The sequence below is a fragment of the Lissotriton vulgaris genome, chromosome 6, assembly GCF_964263255.1.
Source record: "Lissotriton vulgaris chromosome 6, aLisVul1.2, whole genome shotgun sequence".
Lineage (NCBI taxonomy): Eukaryota > Metazoa > Chordata > Amphibia > Caudata > Salamandridae > Lissotriton > Lissotriton vulgaris.
Genome location: NC_141694.1, coordinates 933361665 through 933385716, shown reverse-complemented (window position 1 = coordinate 933385716; position 24052 = coordinate 933361665). Strand labels below are relative to the sequence as shown.

At 42.3% G+C, this 24052-nt stretch overlaps 1 protein-coding gene across 7 annotated transcripts in view; it reads right to left on the bottom strand.

Annotated features, from left to right (window-relative positions):
- The window catches only part of RRBP1 (ribosome binding protein 1), a 331988-nt gene that overhangs the window by 263535 nt on the left and 44401 nt on the right, over positions 1 to 24052 (bottom strand). For all 7 annotated transcript variants that reach the window (XM_086926921.1, XM_086926923.1, XM_086926925.1 and 4 more), the window contains exon 2: positions 22941 to 23741. In XM_086926921.1, the coding sequence (XP_086783047.1) occupies positions 22941 to 23721 (781 nt within the window). In that variant the 5' untranslated portion in view covers positions 23722 to 23741. The remainder of the gene's footprint in view (positions 1 to 22940; positions 23742 to 24052) is intronic.

Here is a 24052-nt window from a genome sequence, read left to right as displayed (position 1 = left end):
GGGCCTATAGGGTTCCATGGTTCTCATTCCTTAGAGCGCTACTGAAGGATCTGGGATTGGAGGGCCTTTGGGTAGACCCAGCTAGTGCCACCTTCCCATCCAAAAAAATCCTTAAAGAAATGTACTGGCGCAGGATCATGGAGAAGAGATCATCTTTAGTGGGGGGTTCTACAATGACTTCGGTTTTTCTAGTTATTAAGGATGTCCCGAGATATGAAGATTACTGGGACATAATAACCAAGTCAAATGACTGGAAATTGTATCATCAACTGAGAGTGGGCTCGCTACCTGTGCGTGGGCTAACAAACTCTTGGAACCCAGAAAGTAGTGACAAATGTTCTTTTTGTGTAACGGAAGTAGAAAATATTGAACATCTACTATTCTGCTGTTCAAAGTATTCATTACCCAGAAGAGTCTGGTTAAGACCAGTATGTTGTTCGTTGGGCACTAGATCTGCTATGGCTGCCAGTAGGATTTTGAAAACGGACACTACTGCCTTTATTGTCATCGGGGTGGCAAAGTTTATTAGCTGGGCCTGGTCTATACGTTCCCGTAACCTTAGTCACTGAGTCATAGCTTTAACGTCATCTGTTTTGTAATTGTGTATTGTCGTAGTCATGGTCTTTTTCTGTCCAATTTAATGCTGTTTTACCCAGGTTTTAACGTGTATTGTATTTATTGTCTTAATCTTTCTATGAAATGTATTTTATGCTTGCTGTATATTGTCTTTTATGATATATATCGAAATAAAGACCTTTTGACTTGAAAATAACATTTTGAGGAACCCAAAATTTAAGGAGGAAAGGGAACAAGAAATGGGCCCATATTACTAAGAACAGAATGTTTCTGACCAAGCTGCTGTGTTTTATATATACTGATCACTCCAAGTCCAAAAAGGTCCCTCTATACACTGGGACATTTATTTCTAGAGAAGATGGAGTCTCTGGTTCGGTCCTCAACGTGGTGCTTCTTTCAGAAAAAGATAATGTCAAGATCCTTTGACCTTTCAGTGCCGCGATCGTAGTGTATGTTGAAATATACATAAGCCCCTCTGAGTAGATGCCACTAAGAGGAGAGCTGCAAGGACATAAGGAACCTGAGAACTCACTAGTTGAGGATGAACATGCGACCATGGTAACCTGCCGGGACCACCAGGGCAAAAATAGTCTAGATCGAGGATTGGCCATTACGCGAAACTGAGAGGATGTGAGCTTGCCCTGCTGCTATTCAGTCCTAACTGTGAAGAGGTCTCTGCTTTTGCTGCCTGCAGTTTCCAATTCTTCTGAACAATGAGAAGGCACCTCTTTTGCGGGATCAATGGGAGACATCGCACCTGGCCATATAACCAGGAAGCTGTGTAACTAACAAGATGGTGCACATATTAAACCAGTGTTGAGACCTGAAGAATCAGTGGGCAACAGGACCACAGAAGTTGGATTTAATTTTACTTATTGTATTTTAACATTTTATGCCGCTGGTTAAGCACACGCACTTTAGCTAAACAACCAATGGGATATTATCAAGGTTGTCTGGTTTTAACTGGGAATGTAAAGATATATTTTATTTTTTGGGATATTTGTAAAGATTTGAATTAATCATACAATAAACTTTGACTTGACTGGACTTGACAGCGGGCAACAAGCCTGCCCAAAATGCCCAGCAACTAGAAGGACACGATAGAGCAGGTGAGAGCACGAAGTGGTTGGTAGATGGGTCCAAACTGAGCCCCTGACTCCACTCACATTATTGAGAAGGGACAGTTGCTTTGACTTGCTCATTGAGCTGCTGCTACAGAAGCACTTACAAGAGATTCTGCCCTGCTGCTCTGATACCTACTGAACGCCTAGAATTGTCCCCAAGAGAAGGTCCCATGCTGATCAGTGACCCAGGAGTGCCTTGTGCTCGGGCAATTGGAGGAGTGCAAGTTGAGGCGGTACCACAAAAGGAGGGCTGAGGTACCACAAGCTTTAGCGCAACTGGGAAGAGGATGTTAAATCAGACATTTAGCATAAGGTATGTCACATCAGAAGCAAGGGTGGCAGTACAATGAAGCTTAAGGTCAGACTGGAAATTGTGGCTCACCTGTGACAGCCAAGCAGGCTTCACATTGAATAAGAGGGCAGCCCTCATGGGCCAGTGCAGCCCCTAAGCACCCAACTGCATAGATATTAAACAACTGCCAGTCTGATTGGCAGAACACAGTGACTGGCATACCCCTTCCTTGTCGGAAGGCAGTGGAGCTGAATGGATGACTTGGTGCCTTGGACACAACTAGCACAGTACTAATTCAAGAATGGGACCACTAAATTATCTCATCCTATACCCAATCTGTCGTATTTAGATGAATCAAATTCTTATATTTCATTTTCACTGGTCACCCAAATCTATATAGAGAACACCAAAAACGATGTTTTTATGTATTTGATTTTGATTTAATTATAACATAACCTAGAATCAGACTTCTTGTTCATTTGAGTCTATTTTTGCCACATTTAAACAAACATACATATATACATCACTTTTTACATATATATATTTATATACAATACATACAAACACTGATAAACTAATATTGTGAAAAATTCTAATAGCCCAATTATTTTCACAGGATGCTAGCTCTTTAGTATGGCTTCAGCATTCCTTAGGTAGTAAGCTCCTCCAGACCTATTTACAAAAGAGTATACCAGATCATTTTTAATTTTTTGATCTGTTCAATGTCTTTTTCACTCCTTGTGAAACCATCTGTTTCATGTATAGTTTCCAATATTTTTAGGCTGGGGTCTTCTCTCAAACAAAAGTGTCGACGCGTTTCAGCCCTCTTACTATGGGCCTCATCAGGACTTGGGCTAATGCAGAGGTCCGTATTCTACTGATTTAGGTTCCGGGTTGTGAGACCGGCTGCCGGGAGGAGAGAGAGATAATAGCCGCCCCGAGTTTGGAGAACCGAGTCTACATAGAAGACTCCCACGGAAAGTCCCTTGATTGGCTGGGACGCCGGAGTGCTTTATAAGGGCTACCAACTACGTGAATTTCTGTAGAGAAGCCCTGAGCTATCAGTAGAATACGGACCTCTGCATTAGCCCAAGTCCTGATGAGGCCCATAGTAAGAGGGCTGAAACGCGTCGACACTTTTGTTTGAGAGAAGACCCCAGCCTAAAAATATTGGAAACTATACATGAAACAGATGGTTTCACAAGGAGTGAAAAAGACATTGAACAGATCAAAAAATTAAAAATGATCTGGTATACTCTTTTGTAAATAGGTCTGGAGGAGCTTACTACCTAAGGAATGCTGAAGCCATACTAAAGAGCTAGCATCCTGTGAAAATAATTGGGCTATTAGAATTTTTCACAATATTAGTTTATCAGTGTTTGTATGTATTGTATATAAATATATATATGTAAAAAGTGATGTATATATGTATGTTTGTTTAAATGTGGCAAAAATAGACTCAAATGAACAAGAAGTCTGATTCTAGGTTATGTTATAATTAAATCAAAATCAAATACATAAAAACATCGTTTTTGGTGTTCTCTATATAGATTTGGGTGACCAGTGAAAATGAAATATAAGAATTTGATTCATCTAAATACGACAGATTGGGTATAGGATGAGATAATTTAGTGGTCCCATTCTTGAATTAGTACTGTGCTAGTTGTGTCCAAGGCATCATTTTGCTTTATATTAATAGTTTTCATTCACCCAGATGCCATTGGGTTACCGGGTTCTCCCTGTTTTTGAAGAAGGAATGGGTGACTTGGGGCTCCAGCTGGACCCTAGGTGAAGGCTCTGAGCGAATATGTGGTACTCTGCACATTTGGGTGCAAGTTCCTTTCAGACCAAACCCAAAGAGATTGGTAACAACAGGGAGGGAAAAGCAGGAAGTTAATGATACAGGGATCGATGGTCCCATCCAGAACACTTAAAGTTGAAGACTTCTGGAGAAAAGATGCTTTGACCGAAACATACAATTAGTAATGCAGACTGTGCAGAACAGGTGGCTTGGGAAATAGTTCGAGGTGGAGTCACTAAGAGCTGTACCATCACGACCAGATTCCAGAAAATCTGTGAAAATCAAGAGAAATGTCTAGGAAATCCAAAAATTGTTACAGGGGGGAGATATTGCAGCACTGCTGCAAAACTGCCTCCCCGCATCACAAAACAGGCCCCCCACGGCCATAAAACCAGCCCCCACCCCTCCGAGGCCTGCTATGGCCAATCTGGCCCTGGTTCCATCATAAAAGCAGTACATTAAAAAGTGTTTTAATCAGTTTTCCACTAAAATGAAGGAGGACACTAAATGAGAGATCGATGACTTGGTGATAAAGGCACCGAGGGCTGCCACACACGTGGAGATCCTGGGATACTAGACTGTCACAGAGGAAGAAGTATAAGTTATACAATGTATACCTCACTCTGAAAGCCAGGTTGGAATCCAAGGAGGCATAGTCACATTATCATCACGAAATATAAAAAGATCAAGAGCCACTACAGGCAGGAGAACATAAGTATACAGAGGAGGCCCAACTGGGACTAACCGCACTAAGCGTAGAGCATAAGGAAGATCTGAAGGCAATATTGGTACGGACAGAGATTAGAAGACAAACTACACAAAGCCCCATGCCCAGACAGTCACTTCTTCACATGTCAAGGCAATGGCTCCAAAGACTTAGACCCCAAGTTTGTTGAAGGCAGATCTTACTGACAAATTCTGCTCTCTTTATACAGCTTAGGTGAACATTAAAAACTTTTCACGCAAAAAAATGTTCAACAACGAGAGGCAGTTATGACCCATTTCATCTATCTGGGCGAGTCTCGTTTCACAACCAGCAGGCATGCTGGGGAGAAAAGTAAGAAGCTGCCGGTTTCATTGATCATGTGTGCATCATGAAGAGATATGCGGTACTACTATCTCATGATGCCGAGTAGCCATTTGATAAAAAAAGAGGGAGGAGGGCAAGGGGGATTTCTTCACAAGGTGATGAAAAATATAGGTTTTTACAATGAGCTCAGAATGGTTCATGGCCTTCTACTGTTCCACTACATAAAAGACACTACAGAACAAGGCACTGTCTGGTATCATACACTTGTCGAGGGATTTGGAGGAACAGGACGGTCCCATAGCACCATTACTATTGGGACTAATGAGGACAGCTCGGGCTCAGCCGATCTCCAAAAACCATGGTGTCTGTTGGAGACTCAACCAAAAGCCGTAGCAGCATGGAGTAAAACAGCAACTAGATAAGAATGGTGCTTCACACAACAACTGGAGCATATGCCAAATGAAAACCATCTTGAAGGTTGTATACCTAGGATAGTGCATGACTTTATACTCAAGACAGCTCCTATAGCATACCTTTAGTGGAAGACGGCGTTGTGGCAGGGGCGGACTGATCCACCTTCTTAAGGCAAGCAACAAGCTGCACGACTGAAGGTAGCGGGAAGTGATGGGCCTGCTTGCCATTCAGGTGGTCCAGGTCCTTAAAAAATCTGCACTGAAGCCTGATGTTGATGAGAATGTGATGAAGTGTAAACCTCAGGGGCACCTGCAGGGCTTGGCGGGGCAAAGCTGGCTTGAGGCCGCAGCGGGAACAGCAGCACACCTGTCTCAGGAGCAGTGAAAGCATTTAATCTGCTGAAGCTACAGAAGAGAATCTATTGGTTTCTCCCATCTCCCCCTCGCCCCCTTAGGCTCTTTGCAATGGATACTAAGGGTCTTTTCCATTATCCCTCGAAGGACGACTAACAAGAGCAAAGGTTTTTATGGGGGGGGGGGGCCGACTAAGCACTGGCTGGGTCTCACCAGGCCTCCATGCTTCAGACTTAACAGCAGCTCACCAGCAGCTGGGTCGGAGTTTTTCATGCCAACAGGGCGGGTTCTCTGCACACAAGGCAATCTACCTTCTACTAAAAGTTAAAGTGAACACACCCCTGCCTCACAGGACGAGTTTAAATCCTCGAAGAATGGCAGTTGGGGGTCAGAGGGCTAGCCAACCACTCAGAAGCAGTGTAGTACTAGGTTTTTGTAGAATCCAAACAGACTCGAGTAAAACTTCCTCAAACTTTAGATTGGACTCTGAGACATGAGCATCCTTTATAAACTCGGAGTCACAAACCCATGGTGCCTTATGAGCACGTATATCACCTTGTGTATAGAAATGTAAGAAAGCCAACCTCAAGCTTCGGTAGAAAGTTAAAAGGGAAAGAAACGATAGAAGGAAAAATCTACAGCCCACGGTCCTCAAAGTCTTTAGTTAAAAACATTTCGGAGAGTCAGAAAAAAATTTAGAAAATTACAAACTCTGGCAGGAGGGACGAATTATCTTAACAGCACTGCTTTTGGCCAAACTGGGAGCGTTCATCTGCACCTGACATTTTTTGCGCCCAACTAAAAATAGTTTGGGCTAGGCAGCTAAGTGCTCGAAGCAAGACAACATTCCTTCACCTAATGGCTAGGTTTGTATTTTCTCTATGAACGATATTGACTAGTCAGAGCCATTCAATACTGCAAAGTTTAATCTTTCTGCTCGAGGGGTGGGTGGCCTTTTTGCTGCCGAGTGTATCGGGGTTCAGGCAGGTGTCCTGTTGGGCAGCTTTTTCTCACCCATTTACTTTTCTTTCAAGTCTGCGGTCACTAATCGTTTGCCAAAGCATGTGATTATAATGATAATGGTGATTATACCTATGTACTGATCTTTTTAGGATCTACATCTGTACAGCGTTTTAGGATTAGAAGTTTGTCAGTAATGGTAGGTCATTAAAAATGCATGCGAGTTGGGGAAGTTGCTGAACCAGTCTCTTGCAGCTCCACTATGCAACGAAGTAGGCACAAGGTCTGCACCTACAAATGGGCAGCTTAACGGAAGGCGCTATCCACGCATCACACCTCAAGTATGTTGGGACGGGGCCTGAGTGGGGTGGACCAGGGACATGACTGCAGGCGCTCTTATGTTGAGTTGGTACCACAAAAGAAGTGGTGTAAAAAGTTGATGGCTTCCCCTACCTAGCTTTGGAAACAACTGCTCAAGCTTAGAGCGGAACCCTTCTCTTTTGCATATTGGGGGTATACAAATTTCCATGGGCAAGGTATAATTTTTTAGTTTAAGATTTGGGGTGCTTAATTTGCAACAAAACAAATACAGGGGCCAGCCAGAGTTTTTTTAAATTTTCATTTATTTGAAGCTGCTGTCGACCGGGTCGCCAAATGCCACCTCATGCCTTTCTTCCATTCATCTAAAAATTATTTTCTCTTCATCTCACTCTGGTCTATTCTTTGTCAACCCGGTTTCTGCTATTATCACGGTTCCTTCCTCCTCGTTTCTGTCTCCGGTATCTTGCTCTGGGCGAAAGTCCTACCCCTAAAAAATGAATGCCGCTGACGAGCACTAGCAACCCTGACACAAATTAACCACTCATAAGTTATTAGGGTTAAAAAAGTACAGTCAAAAGTAAATTTTGTAGCTCAGATCAGCATAACACAATGTGTATTACATCCAAATAAGCAATATGAATCGTCCCATCATGCCTAGCATTTCAAATAAAGTATTATTCTTAATTTTAGCAGCTTCCTTGCGCAGAAACAAAATAGTCCAAAAACACGAGATGACTTTCTCACAAGACTCGACCATGCACCCCATATCCTATGAATATAACCATTTTGTTTGCCAGTGCGTATTATTAACACCATATCCTACAAGATCATGCTGTATTTTGACATTTTGGACTCTAGTTTAGACATAATCTTATCCATAATCCAATCTTCTGGATTTACTTCCAATCTCTGTATATTGAGCCACAATCACTGCTATATCTGGTCAAATGCACGATTGAGGAATTTAAAGGAACAGAACAAGAGGGGATACTTAAAGGGTGGGAGGGATCCATTCATGTGTCTATTGTAGAGATGTATTTCATCCAGAACAATGTTACTCTGAAATGGTTTGTGATCTGACTCTGTATTTGATGGGGTTTGAAGTACTATGTCAAACGTCATACAACACCAAGCAGAATAATCTAACTCTCCATCTCTAGCGAGCAATGTACTTTAGGATTCACTCAACGGTGAAAGTGAATTAGCTTACACAGCAACAAATTATTCGTATGTTTAGCATACAACAGGAACCGAGTACATTCATGGCAGGGGAGTATACCTAAAAAAATTGTGAGAAGCAAGTCTGGCAATCTCTTAGTATAAAAGTACAGGGTGGAGACATGTCTGCTGAGGATACGGTAAATTGTCCTACGGAGGATTGACAAGTGAAGGGAGAACCTTCTCTTTACTTGCTCCATCAATTCCGTTTGACGGGCAGCCCTATGACATTTGCTATACTTGCCTTATTAAGTTGGCCCACATGGAAAACACTGCAGCATGCTAGTATCAGGGGCTTCTCCGAAATCATTTCCCTCAGTCAATCACCCTCTCTAACGGGTTGCCTCAGTGCCTCCATTGTCGTTAATTTGAATATGTAAATAGGTCACCCCTTTGCTACTCAAAGTCCTGATTTTGTCAGTGTCTTCTGAACAGTGCAACATTGATCCAGTCCAAAAATGACATCCAGCTATTTTCAATTAGGCATGTGAAAAATGAATCGCCAAGTTGAAATAAAAAATTAAATGAAGACTCCATTATTTATTCTGTTAAACTCCAAGTGCTGGCAAGCACACAGAACTGCAGGAGGTCTTGCCAGGAAAACTGCCCTATCTTATAAGATGCCAGGGAAGAATGTTTAAAGCATTACCTAGTCCCTTATCATGCGAAGAGGGAGGAGACACGCTCCCTGCTTTGAGGCCTGAAGTCGTGGAATAAAACTAGTGACTTACTTAATTGGAGACTAGCTTCTTAACTTACAGCATTGTGGAGAAGTGGTCAGGAGCTCATTTGCGGTCACTTTGCAGTCAAGAATTCCGACGAGATAGGGTGCGTGAATTACCCAGTCAATAAGGCAGATGAATTGGTTGATTGGGATAAGGAGTTCTTCTGACAGATAAGATGTGAAATTTCAAGTTTCCCAGAAATCTTCCCACTCAGAAGGTTTCGTGAGATATCTAACTTTATAGAACGATTGACCCATTCTATGCAAATACAGACATATGTCTTTAAGTCTAAAAAAATGAATGCAAACTTCCTGAACACTGAGTAGTTGAGCTCTAAGTTACGCCACAGTACTGGCAATCTTGAAGCTCTTTATGGCCAGAATGAACACCAGCAAAAAGTCTAAGGTTCACCATAAAGTTTATGTTCAACATTCTGCAGGAGACAATGTAGTTGAGAATTGTCGAACTGAAAAAATAATTTGTTCACTCACATGGGTGGCATGGTGGGCAAAAGAACGATGGATTTGACCCAGATCTCTTGACTGGGGGTGAATGTACGATTTATTCAGCATTCCGTCCATCATTTGTTTGTGTAGCATTTTTCACCCTAAGTGGGTATGCCCAGACGTGGGTCCCTTACTCACTGTGCCACTGGATTCAAGCTAGCCTGGCTGATGAAGGGTAATACCTAGACACCGGTCCCAGGATGTTTGTTTCCAGTCCAGGGAGGACCTGGCTTGGCAGTTTGGTCTGGACTGTTCCCATGAGGAACAGAGTCAAGACTGATTTGCGTATGGCTGGGTCTAACCTGGGGTGGCATAGTGAGCAAAAGAACAATGGATTTAACTCAGATCTCTTGACTGGGGGTGAATGTATGATTTATTCAGCATTCTGTCCATCATTTGTTTGCGTAGCGCACTCACTTGACTGGTCACTTATCAGACATGGGAGCAACTAAGTATAATATACTTAAGTATGCTTGTAATACCCCGGGTAGACAAAGTTGGAAGCTAGTTAAGTGTACCATTGGACTACAGTCTAACAATTTCATATGTAGTCGCTGTTATCATCCTAAGTAATGGAGACAGATATTTTTAATGTGCTTGTGTATAACAGTTTAAAATAAAGAAAATAGAACTTTTGTACAACCCAACTGTTGTGTGCATCAGATTCCTTTGTTTATTAATGAAAAGTTAATAGGGTGAAATTCCATTTTCTCTTTCAAAGGTGAAGGCCCTAAGTGACATGATCTTTCTTATGAATTGGCTCCTCTTTTTAATAGAGCACATGTAGCCTAGTGCTGGGTTTCCCGGTTGGTGAGATCATCAAATAACTGATGAGATCAAGCTGCTGACCTTACCGGACAGAAAGGTTTGAAAACCTTCTTCTGTGAAATCATGCAGCACCACCACCCTTGCCTTAATAGACATTTAAGCAAGAGTTACATAGCACTTGGTAGGATAAGGGTGAACACCATAACACCTCCTATTATTTAACAAACAACTAGCTCCTAAGTCTTTGCCTGCAGGAGCCAAGTGAGCATTTAATTTTCTAGTGATTGGTGGGCAGCCATTGTTCTTCTAAGTTTTTAGACCACTGATGGGTAAACTCTGCCAGATGCATTCCACATATATAGCTAGAGAAGTCTTAAAATGTACCAATTAAGCAGCTTCACAAGTTAATTAATTATTCACCATGTCAGTGTGCTCATTTTAGTGTTGATGGAGGATACAGAGTCAAAATATCTCTTGAATGCTTGAGAAAAGAATTTCTTCAGAAAAAAAAAATCTTTATTTTGGCAAGCGCTTGATTAGTTAAACCCAAGGATATCCAAAGTGATGATGAAGAAGAAAGCCTCTCTTCTTGATGGAGTACCTCATTCACTGTTTTCAGGTAATGCTCTTACGAAAGTTTGTCTTTAGTGGAGTCTTAACTGGGATTTCAATCACACCATCATCTGAGCAACTAAGAAAGAAACAATACTGATTCCAGATTTAAAAACTAACAGCCCTTCCTCCCTTTTTGATTTAATGAGAGGAGAAAATGAGGTCTCAATTTTCCATAATATTACTGACCCAGGTCTGAACAAGTATGAACTCTCTGGCATCCAGATTCCTCAAAGGAGCAGGTCAGAACCGTCTTTTAGCCTCTGCTCTGTGCTGCTCTCCAGGAAAGGTAGATGAGGCATAAACTCATTGTGTCTCGGTCTTGCAGGAGCAAGCGATGGTTGGGGTAGGCTTCATTCTGGAGAATGGAGCTGTATAATACGCGGAGGTGGAGATCCGTCTGTTACACATTCACATTGCTGAATACAACATCATTTAAATGGCCTCCACAGATATGTCAGCCTTATTGTAGGGTTGAAAGTCTGGCACAGTCAAATTGTACTGCCCTTCTTCTGATTGTATCATTTGGACATGTTTGACCACCTCCCCATGTCCTGATCAAAACATTATTCAGACCTTCCAGGATATTGAGGCACAGAAAAGGACATTTTGCTGCAAACTACTATGCTTTTAGCAGCTTATTTGATAGAAGATGTATGAATGGTCCCAGACTACCGTGATGCCTATGGGAATTTAACTAACACACACCCTCCTTCCCTTCTCAGCGTTTTTGGCAACAAAGAACAGCATGCATGACCACCTGCCAATTAGTTGTATTATGTATGACCATCCACACACAATAAAAACTAGTTTGCAATGGGTGGTCCTACACACCTAAAGCACTGTATGTGGAAGTGTGCTCTGTTCTTTGTTGCAAAGGGCGCTATGTGAATAATGCGATTCAGTCCGATCAGCTCAGTACTATTGCCGACTTGGCAAATGTTTTAATCACCAAGCTACGGAGAACAGTCTAACATATATACAATGTTCTGTTGTGACCTCTGTGACAAGCGACAATGTGCTTTATAAACTTTAACCGGTCTGTGTAAATACAACAATAACTGTATAGAACACATGTGAACCAAAAATGGCTTGTACATAGTGAACGTGGAGAACTCAAAGATAGCAATGTAATCAAGAACAAACTTGATTCCTTTAGATGCTTTTGCAAAAAGCTTTAGAATATTCTCAACCTGGTAGTTCAAACATTTACTTGTTGCATTTTAGTGTTAAATCTCCCATGTGTTTATGGCAAAGATTTATTAATGCTGTATTGGCAGCTGCAAACGATCTTCATCAGTGCTCTGCTGTGCACTTCTGCATAGAGGGGTGAGAAGCCAGAGTCATCATAACAACCATAGAAACAAAAGGTCATAATCTAATGTAATGACACGTCCTCTCAGGATTACTGTAACATCAAACCCAGCCCTGGAGCATGAAAACGTATATGCCACACACGTACACTGTAATAGACATCTTTATTCCTCAGCATATGTTCACACACTGCACACTTATTACGTCAGAACAGTTTATAACCACAAATTAACACTAACCAGCAAGTTACACAATTCCTCTGTTGAGTTCGCCCAGAATTGCAAGGGTCCTAGCACACACAGCATCACAACACTACATCTCCTCCATAATTTAAATAAAAAGTACAAACAGGAGTCACATCATATTTCTTCAATAAATGGTCCAGGAGCTCACACTAGTTGGCCAGATTGAGTGGTAGGAGTTGGTTGAGATGCACTCCGATTGTGCACCGATGGCACAGATTCTGGTGCTTGATCCGGATGGTTACACAGAATTGCCCCATTCATGATTGCAGGAGCGCACGAACGTTTGGTTAGGTGCTTAAAGTGTGACAAGTACTGTGTGATGGATTTTCTGGGCATGTCACAAACCTTAGAGGATCAACAGCAAACGGATTGTCTGTTTTCTGCTTTGGTTTCTCATTGACCAGGACCCAATCACCCTCCACGAAGATGGTTTCCTGAGCTGGTCGACGCCGATATGCATCGGTTTTCATCCTGCACTTTTTGGAAGTGTCGGTGAAATTAACCTTATCAGCAATCAAGGATCGGTCTGTTTTCCACAGTGGCAGTTTGGTTCCGATGGCTCTCACAAACAGCAAGGTAGGAGGACTCTCACGATTTGTGGAGTCAGGAGTTGAACAAAAAGCATGGAGGGCTTTACACAGAGCCTAGTTTAACTTTATTCCCTCCATCAACGCTCTTTGAATGACCCTTTTGAGGGTACTCATGAACCGTTCCACAATACAATTGGTTATGGGCCACAGATGTGTGCTTTTTAGGTCTCGCGCCTGCGTTGCAGTGCGCAGCACTGTCGCGCAGCGAGAGGCCCCTTGCACGGGGTTTGAAAACGGACCTAGGAATCGCACATGCTTGTGCCTGTGCTTTTCCTTTTGGCCCACGCTATTGGCCTTTGCGTGCATCTTTTTATCAAAGACAGCACGCAATTGACCAAAGGCGGGTGCATTGCTCCACCCATGGACTATTGGTGTCTATTACGCACACCGCTGACATGTGGTTTCAATTACCGTGCCCAGACAAGGGCGCAATAATTGAAACCACGTGTCTCGCTGTGGCGCGCATGCACACCACTCGCTTTTTTTTTGGGGGGGGGGGGGAACCATTTCACAGGGAAGGAGCTAAATGAAAGAAGGAAAGAGATTGTGAACCGTTTCCTCAAGTAGATAGGGCTGTGTTCACCTTTACGTCAGTGCCTGCAATCACTAAATATATATTTTTATTTATTATTATTTATTACATGATCAACAATTATAACATTCCACACTCTATTACCATGCCAGTGGGTTATTGTGGCTGCTATAGAATTCTGTTTTTAAAGTATTAGTAAGAGGTTCAAAATGGAGCGTGCTAATATTTTCATGCTTGAATGCGCGAAGGGTCTTCTTTAAATAACAGACTCTCCCTAATTGGCTGCAAGTAATATGCAAGCAGACTACCTTGCTCCTCTGTGCAGCTTGCCTGCCTCCCGCAATTGTGCGAATGCAGAGGGAGCCGGTGCAGGCGACTGGAGATTGGTCGGAGATCCCAAGTTTTGCTGACTGTGTTTCACCTGACATGTGGCTACTTGGCAGGTAGTGGTACAAAAGGGGGTGCTGATGGACGGAGCATCTGAACCAATCAAACACTCACACCCAGTCAACAGATCTGGGTTTAATCCATCACCGTTCTTTAGCCCACTCTGCCACACCAGTTCAGACATGGCCACATGCAAATCAGTCTGACCCTGTGCCTCATAGGAACAGTCCAGCCCGAACTGCCAAGCCATGCCTTCCCTGGACCGGAAACAAGCTTCCTAGGACCGGTTTCTGGCATTACAGCAGTCTTCAGTCAGGCTTGCTTGAATCCAGTGGCAAAGTGAGCAAGGGACTCACGTCTGAGCATACCCTGCCAACTTTTGCATTTCACAATTGCAGGCAGCTGCGGTGGCAAGCGTCTGTGCTGTTCTCTGCCCTCGCCGTGCTGGCAGAGGCTGATGGTGCCTCTGGCTACATTTCCAAATAGTCCGTTCTCTCCATGCGCCTTCTCCCTCTTTGAGAGTGCAGTTTCATATTAACGGAAAGGGTGTGATTTTGACATAGTGGCAGACAGGGGTTTTCTATGTACAACAGTTCTGCGTGAGTTGTTTTGCTTCTGCAGGAAACACGTTGCAGTTGGATTTGGCGGATTGGTTTGCGCGCCCCCTAATATGTGGCTGTCACGTTTACCTACTCTCTGGAAGTTCTTTGCTGCTCTATGTTCAGCAGGCAGTAGCTCAGATTTTCTCACGAGTCCCTGCACCCTTTGTAGCTCACACAGTTGGCTACCGACCATGAGTTTTATCGATCTCCTTTTTGGCAGTTTGCATGTTCATAATGCACAGACTGACTTGAAATGAGCGTGTGAAGCAGGGATTTCTTGCAGGCTGTGAGCAGCAGGTCCATACCGTTTTTTTTTCCTTTTGCATTTTTGTGAATGTAGTTTATTTGCCCCCTTATAGGTGCACACCTACAATAACGATGATACAAAGAAAACAACACAGTTTCATGGGCGACACACCCGGCATGGGTCACAACAGATCTATGGCTCGGGATATAATTTCAAGTCGACAATAGTTTGCCTGCCAGAACTGACAGCCCCAGGTGTATATTTGAAGAGGCACATCTACAAGTCCCAGAATACAGAGCGTTGTTGCTTTAAAATACCAGGAGTAATAGCTGGTGGCTGATGGTGTGGCCCATGGCAATGGAAAACTTTGCTTCTGTGCCAAATCTGATAACAACTTTGCATGTATATTTGTTACTCCTGTCGTACATAAACCTCGACCTTAGAAAGACACAAAAGTGGACCTTCTCATTAGCCGGACATGTTGAATCTTCACGTTCATATGAAGTTGGGGGAAATGATTTGGTAGAGAAATAAACAGCGGGCATTGGCTAAGCCAATGTGTCTGGCTATAATGTGCTAAACCAGACCTGGAGAAATACATATCAGTATACTATTGACAGATGTGTTGGGTTTCACAGTGCTGGTTTGACAAAAATTGTGGAATAAAAAGAGACATACATGTAGCACATGAGAACGTTTATGTATCTTGAACTGGTTTTAAAGCACAACTATATAGTAATGTGTGAAAGATGTATTTCTGAGTGCAAGATCAAGGAAATGTGCATAATAGCAACATTTTGTATTTATTAACAACAGTACGGGCATGGGACACAGAGTGTCGCCACGCCACTTTCTTCTTTCCCACAACTGTCCTACATGGAATTTCACTCCCTCTGTGCTTCCTGCTTACACATACGTGACCATACTTCATAGCGTGCACTTTCTTTCTTTTAAAAAAAACCCTCCACTGCAAATAAAACAAATATAAATCTGTGTAATTATAACCCCAGTAGCTCTAACTTTACAAATGCAAGACCTATTGCATTGCAAATGCTAGCTGATGCTTGGCATGTAGTCTGACTAGAAACTCTTTGAATTCTTTGCTCTTGAACGGAGGGTCATTGTCAGATTTGAGAATGATGGGGATACCCCATGCTGCAAAGAGGTCATCCAGCTGCTCCATGACCTTGTCATGGGTGGTTGATAACTCCTCTACTAAAGGAAAGCGTGAATACTAATCAATGACTTTAATAAGATTATGTCAGTTTCCTAAAGGACCAAAGTAACTCTTTCCCAAGAATGTGCAGAATTTTCACAGGCCCACACTACAGCCAGACTCTCCTTCTCTGGCTGGGAATAGGCTCATTTTGTGTCAGACAGGCTTCAACTGGCACAGGCCACAATGTGTCTCTGAGCATTCTCATAACCATTACGTTATGCAATTGCCATCAGCACCACCAGGCTGCAATCACTGATCTCAGTATGTAACTTGGGGTCAAAATAGGTCATCTTGGTTGCATTCTCAATCGCAGGTTTTATTCTTTTGAAGCTATAATCACATTTAGCAGACCACTGGAAAGGGACGTTTTGTGTGTCTCTTAATGCGGCACTCGCAATAGCAAAGTCACAAATGTACCTTGAGCAATAACTGGCCATGCCCAAGAAGGATCATAGGATGGTGATCTCTTGTGTGGGCAAGTAGCTGGCACTGCTTGCACTTTATCTGGGTCAAGAGGCATTCCTCTATCAGAGTATAGGTGCTCAAAGCATTTAAGTTTGGTCTTGTGAAACTCACACTTTGTTGAATTCAGAGTGAGACCTGATGGTTTCACATGATACAGATCAGGATCTGTGTCTTGTGGAGGATCTATTTCATAATTCTGCCAGGGGTCTGGATCATTATCATCACCCCCCCCCCCCCCCGCCCCCAAATCTATATCTGGTCTTTGTGAGGAGAACCCGGGGGTCTGATATTTAGAGGGTTTTGGAGGTGAATGACGTACCGAATCAATGCTCGAAAAATCATAAAAATTGCACTAGACCTGCAGGTCTAGTAACATGAATATCTACTCAACCTAACTGAATTGGACTTGACCTCTAACACTGAAAGTTGAGCAAAGGTTAAGATTTAAAAGCATTTTTATTGCTCATTCACATAGTGAGGAATAAAGATGCCTTTAAATCTTGCTATCTTGTCACATTTGCTTTGCTTTCAGAGGCAGAGGTCAAGTGTCAGTTGGTCTTCCTACTCGCCAGAAAGTATGAGTACAAGCTAAAAATAGCTCATCCTTATTGAATCTGACTCGCAAATGCAAGCAGCTGAGTGGATTTTTCGAGCCCTGCAAAGGTACGGGTGAATGTGGTGCTGGAGAAGAGGGAATAGGGTGCAGGGGACTAGTAGCTACGTCCTTTTTCTTTTTTAAAGGAGGTATTTTCACATGAATGTCCTGTTGGAAAGAGGTTTTCATTTTGAATGATGGTACATACACAGGTTTTGTTATATGTGTCCAGTTTCCGGGCAGTCTCTGGATGAATGTGCATTTTGTTTTGCTTTGGATCAAGTCTTTCTTGAGTAGTGTGTACAATGGGCTGTATAAGTGTTGTAGGAGCAGCTTTCTATTTCAATACCAAAGTTTTCGGAACCAAAGTTCTTTTCTCTTTCGGTACTAATGGTTTGGGAGCCGAAGAGGTGTTTTTTGAATCGGAGAGGAGCTAGAAGGCTTTGTCTGTGCTTTCGATGCAGAGTCAGGAGGCAGGGCGTTCGAAGTGGAGTCTTGGTCCCTACCATGGCCAGATGGTACAGGAATGCACTGTTTTTGTGTGGTAAGGTGAGGGAGTTTGGGTGCTCAGGGAATCTTGACCAGGCAGAATATCATGGGACTCCAAATCATCTAGTTCGGAGTTGGAATCTTGAAAGGAAAAGGTCCCTTCTTCTTCGGCAGCTGACGCTTCTATGTCTTCCTCTTCCTGTTTGATATCTTCTTGGTCGAAGATATTGGGAGTATGTTCTATGTTCTGCCTCTGCATCACTCTGCCTCGAGCAGACGGTCCCACAAGGTCTTCTTAAATCAAAACGACCGACAGGCCTCACAGTCTTCTTTTTGCCTTGGCAGCAAGCACAGATTGGAAACTTTGTGAAGGTCGGTGCATGGGTACTTGGAGTGGCACTGATGGCAGAATCGAAACAGAGTCATTTCCATCAGTGAATTATCTTCAATGGAGTTGGTGAGGACTGTAACTTAACACGGACGGGCTAGGGCCGAAAGCCACAGTTGGAGTGTTCTGATCCGAATTGGTGAAAGGCTTCTGATTTTCGATACGCGAAGGATGGAAAACATGTTCGGAACAAATAATCGACAAGAGTAGAGTGGATTACACACTAAAAGGATCCCAAAAACAGTCTCAAACCAGAGCACTACAATAAACGTCCGAACTCGATGGCAGAAAGAAAACAATCTAACAATGGAGTCAATGCCCATACGCACTATTACCAAGCGGAGGAATCACCTTTCCTCATGACTCAAAAGACTTCTTGAAAACAACTTGCAAATATCTGGACTCAACACTAGATGGCAGGAGTATGCAAAGCATGTGTATCTACAGCCACACATGCCACGAACACAAGGAAATGAGATTGACAAGAGAAGCCAACCAATGGTAAGCAATTGGTGGGCTCTAAGCCTCCTGTAAGTAAAAGAAAATATCTTGCAAGTGACAGTGCATGTGCTCTCAGGTAAGACCTAAACATTTCCCCCTTTATTGAATCAAAGTGGAGAAATAAAAGTATAAAAAGTGGCCCACATTTGCAAACTGGGGCACTTCTGAATTAGTATTGACAAGCTGTGTAGGTGTTTTGCACACTCGCATACAACCAAACAAATGGCCCACCCACTAACTTCACAGATCGGCCCTTCTGGCACTGCCAGATTGTCCTATGGGCCTGTCCAACCCTGAAAGTGAACCAGAAAAAAGAGTTTCCAACTTATTTCGTAAATCAGCTTGGTAAGTGTGACAATAGAGTTATTCAGGAAACGGAAATAGATTTTCCCAAGCTTATTCTGTGTATATCTAAAATGCCCTAGCCTACACTCAGTCTCCATGGTCCCAAAACGGGGGATATGGGAGAGTTCAACGGCCTCATTAGAACTGTTCAGATGACTAGTGGTTGTGTAAGACTCAAGAACATCCCTTAAAGATAAAATCTCTAAATGTTGAATATTAAGGATCATATTAAAAAACGGAATCTGAGAACTAGGAAGCATATAGAATATAGGGGGAAACCAACACTGCAGAAGTGGATCTAGACTTGGGTACCGACAGGTGAAATAAATCCTACATACTTGATACACTGATTGCGAACATGAAAGTAGTCTGAAAGGGCGACACTTCAAATGACAGATACCAGGTGGGCAGAGGGACATCTCTTGTCTAGCCACAATACCAGCAGAATCATTTGGAGTTACATAAAGACAATATTTTTGTGCATCTTGCATTTACTCGGAGATAAATCAAAGTAGTAACATTGTGTGGGCTAAAGTCGGACCACCGAGTACCACTACCACGAAATTCCATGGCTTGCAGGTACTACTAAAAGGTTATGACACACCACAAACCTTTGGTCATTCTCTAGTGGAAATGTCTCTGTTTGAAATTCATGAATTGGAAATAAACCCATTTACCGTAAGACAGGGTCTAAGAGGAGGAAATACATTTAGTACCACAAAATCTGAATCACTCCAAAGGCAGGTAAGTGACATTGGTAATGGGCACCTAACAAAGAACATCTGTTGATTGGTAACTCCAGATATTAAAAAGTAAGCAGAAAGGATTTAAAATCCAAAAGAATATATTTTGAGGACTAGAAGAGCACATGGGCCCCCTCTAATTGTACTGAAAGAAACAAAAAGACACGCCCAATCTAAAACAGTCAGGAGGCCACAAAGCTGCTTCCAGAGCTTACCAGATTCTGGAAAATAAAGGAACACAGAAAACCAAGTTGGGAAAACACATGGGACAACATAAGTGCAGAAGAGATAATGTATGGTGAACACAATCAATATTCCTATTTATCCCCCCAAAAATATTCCTAGTATTTATCAGAAAATTTGCATAAACAAAGGTTGGGACATAGGACCTGCAGTTTCAAAGTGAATTGTCAAGCACAGAAAAATTACAGATTTCCTTCATAAGTAGCACAACGTAATATAGTCATTTAAACATCATCAACTGTACTACATTGTTTTGATGTATTTGTTTCCTACAAATATGAACTCCCAGGTCAACCCGGATGCAATCTGATTACACCAGGTTACACCCATATCAAAATCTCGGACAAGCAAAAGGCAGCTTAGCTATCTGCATTTTGTTTAAGCTACCACTGAAACGTAAATGCAGAGGATGCACAAATGAGCGACTGAATTCTAAAATAGAAGATCCTGTAGAGATGTAACATTTGGATAATGAAAGGCCCTGCTATGCCATACGACTTTCAAATTGTGAGTTATGCAGGTGCTAATTAACAATAATAACAGTAAAGAAGGCCCGACATGGTAACAATTATTCAACAAGGCAGACCAAATCATTGTAAACGTTAAGATACATATTACCTGGTTAGCTCGGTTTCAATAAAAGACATTATGGGCCAATGCGAATTTTGGCGTTTGCGAATGCAATTTTGATTGATACATATGGCCCTATAACATTTATAAAACTAAAAATAAATTAAATGGGTGCCTCGGCCATTACTTTTTGCCCCAAAGCAGTTCTCAGTTTTCCACTCTTTCACAGGATGGGATGAATGTATACACACAAAAAGAACCCAAAAATGAATAGGCCCTTTTTTTTAAATTAAGTAAGTTATTCTGATGTGCAGGGTATTTCTACAGTCTGTGCAGTTTAGCAATAACATAATTTCTTAAAAAAGAAAAAAGTAATCCGCCTGACAACCAGCGTGAAGATCAAAGCATCAGCATTACATTCCTTAAAATAACTGACAAAAAGATGCAGTTATGAAATGAATGAATCTATAATTGTAATTGGCGTTAGATCGGGAACCTAAATCACGCAATAAGATGTCACTCAGACCACATGTAGCGGAGTAGGTAACAGTACTTTAAATGGACAGGTACTGTCCAGTACAGAGTACCCGTACTTCTTTAATTTGAAATGGTGAGTGCGTGCACTTCTAAGAACTCCTGCAATACATTTACCAGGAGAGTACGACCACTTCTCAGGCGTTAACAGGTACTCTTAAAAGTGAGAACCCAGACTTCTAGATTTCCATTAAAAGCTGGCACTGATAGATAGCAGAAACATAAATATGGTGGGCAGCCTTCGGGTGGCAGAAGGTTGAGGGCATCAAGACAAGGCAAAGACCAGTACTCTGAAGGCAGCTTACACCTGCCAATTTTATTGTAAAGGCTCTCAAATGCGGTGCTTTCCTTTAATAAATTTATACGATTTTCAACTTTTTCCCCCACAATGGCGAGGCAAGAAGGCAGTATATACCTGTAGGAGGGATATTGTTTTACTATGGACAGGTGCAAAGGAAAAAAAAGCTTAAGTTAACAGTACATGACAGTTCCAGGACCAAAATGAGGGTGCCATGTTATGGAGGGGGATGTAAAATAGTGAAAGGGAGATGCTAGAACAAGCTCGGGGGAAAACAGCTTTAAATCTGCCCTTGAGGGAACAGGTATTATTTTAATTGCATGAATATTCCACAAAAAGAAAAGTAAAAAAAAAAAAGAGAACAGCCCTCACCTAAATGGGACGATCATAGGCTTGCAATAAAAAAAGACTTTTAAAACAGTAACTATCACATAAAATTTTAAGTGAATAGTGCAAGTGCTTCCCAGACAGCTAAAATCAGAAAAGGTGTAGAAACGCTTCTTAGGGGTCAATTACGATCCTGTTCGGAATGGCTCCGAATCGGAATCAGGTTTGCAGAATCCAACACAGAGCGCTTGTTTCCAATCGAATTGTACCCAGTTCCGAACGACCAATTCCGATGCCCCGAAATCGTTAGGGCAGACTAAATCGGTACGGAAAGGCATTCGGACAGGTAGCTTCTTTGAGCCGAATCGTACACCTCTATTGATTCAGTTTCTGAGCAAGTGATTACCATGACCGATTCGGACAGCCGTTCTGAATCTGTTTCTCCGGAACGAATCGGCTGCCAGAATCTGTCTTTAGTGGCCCGTAGCAGGACCCCCTTGACCCGGGGACTTCCAAATCAGGACTGTGGGCGTACCCAAGGGACCACCTTTTCCAACCATGCACAATGTGGCAGGCACAATGGGGTGTCCCCTACAAGGTACACGATTTCTCCCAACCACCCCTTTTTTCAATGGGAGCCTGTGTCTGTGTTCTCGTTCGGAACACAGGCTCCCATTGAAGTCAATGGGAGTCCAACCAAATTGTATCTGGAAGCATCCAGATGCATCCAAATCACTCGGTCGGACTCCCCTGATCGGAGCTGTCTGGAAAGCATTCTGGAACCAATTCAGTCAGAATGCTTTCCGGACGAGATTGTAATCAGCCCATTCGTTTTAATACAATTTGCACACAAATATTAAAATGTAAAGGCAATGTATTATCAGCTTTGAATTACTGTAAACTCATAGTAAAAACTACAATGGGGGACTTGAAAAAATAAAAAAAGAATAGAAAGAAAAACCAGTGGCAGAGTAAAGTATTGACCTTTCAGTCCTGGCACTTAAGCACCGTTTTTACAAGGATATGCACAAGTGATCAGACAACGCCATACTCCAAAGTGCAAGAGAGCCAATAGCTAAAGTGGCGGGACCCAATCCCCATGCTCTAGTGGGTGACAGCAAAGTGTGAATGGCTAATGGAGTATAAGCGATGAACCAAAGACCTTTATGTTAGTAGATACGTTATGCATTTTTTTTTATATTACACAAGCTCAGTGGGACAGCTAACGCGGTGTTTAGACCAGAATTAAAATGTATTGTAGAACGTAACTGTAAGGACATGACAGTCAGTACAGGGGGTTGTTAGACACTGCAGTAGGTTAGTGGCTCCAAAGACGGGGGACGTTTGCAACAGGAGGAAGGCTATTAATTGTCAGCAAGGGGTAAATGGAGACTTCAGCAGTAAATGAATGGATATTTTGATAAGCAAGTGGAAGGTGATGACTAATACCGTAAATAATGTTAAGCTCAACTGCAAAGGTAACGTAGGACGTGCAAAAGGCAGGAGAATTAGGAAAATAGATCACTCTCAAACAAGAGTCTGACAAAGGACCATCAGAAAAGATCAGTGCATTTTCTATCTGCTTAAAAAAATTACATATTCTTACTTGATTCAGCTTTCTTCTTTGGCACAGTCTTCTTCTTAGCAGGAGCAGCTTCCTGCTTTGGCTCTTCCTGACTTAGAATAACTTCAACCTTCTTAACAGGAGCAGAAGTAACTTCAACCTTCTTAGCAGCTACAGAATTAACTTCAACCTTCTTAGCAGGTAGCAGCAGTACTTCATTCTTCTTAACAGGAAGGGGAACAGCAAGAGGTGTACTAGACTGTGATGTTACCGAGGGTACAGCAACTATAGGCACTTCCTTAGAAACTACCTCTGCAATGGGAGAAGGCTTTGAAAAGGAGGTCTGACTTGTAGCCACCATAGATGTTTGAGCTGGCTCAACCTTTGCAATTTTCTTTTCCTTTCTCTTCTTGTCTTTGGGAGATGGAACAGGCTTCTCATGAATGGGAGGAGATGGAGGAGCCGAAACGGTCACAGCAGGGGGCTCCGGAATGAGAAATTCAGCAATCACTTCTGGCTCAGAATCCAGTTCCTTGGAAGAGTCGTTCATTTCTTGAGCTGAATCCTGGTCTGGTATTTTCCCATTTGGTTTGTCGTCCCGTTTCTTGGATTTGCCTTTTTTATCGACGGTTTTCTCTTTTTTCTTCTTGTCCACTTTTGGTTGCTGGGTCTTTTCAAGCATCCTCCTCTGTTTGGCCAGGGCTTCCTCATAGGATGTTTCCTTCATTGAGAAAGTGGACACAAGAAAGATTCCAATGGCGGAAATCACCATGAAACCACCAAAGACCATTACGCCTAATGTCTGGGGATCGTACAAATCCATTTTGGTTCAGTTTGCTCTACCTGAAAAGAAAAAGCAAAAATAGTTATGAAAAAGTACTGGATTTAAAAGTAATTTTATAGAAAATTGAAGATAAAACAGTTACTAGCCTAGACAACAATATCAAGTGGGTTTAATATTGATTTCTAGCTCTCAGCAGTTGCTAGCTCACTTATTTGAATAGATATTTCAGAAAAACAGACTTCTTTACTGCAAATAATTAATAGCACCAGTTACAGCACATTGGATGTGTTATTGTAAAACAAACAGTTTAAATGTTTCACAAGTGAAGAAATGTGTTTTTTCTGAAGTAAAATACAAGCATACTGTTTAA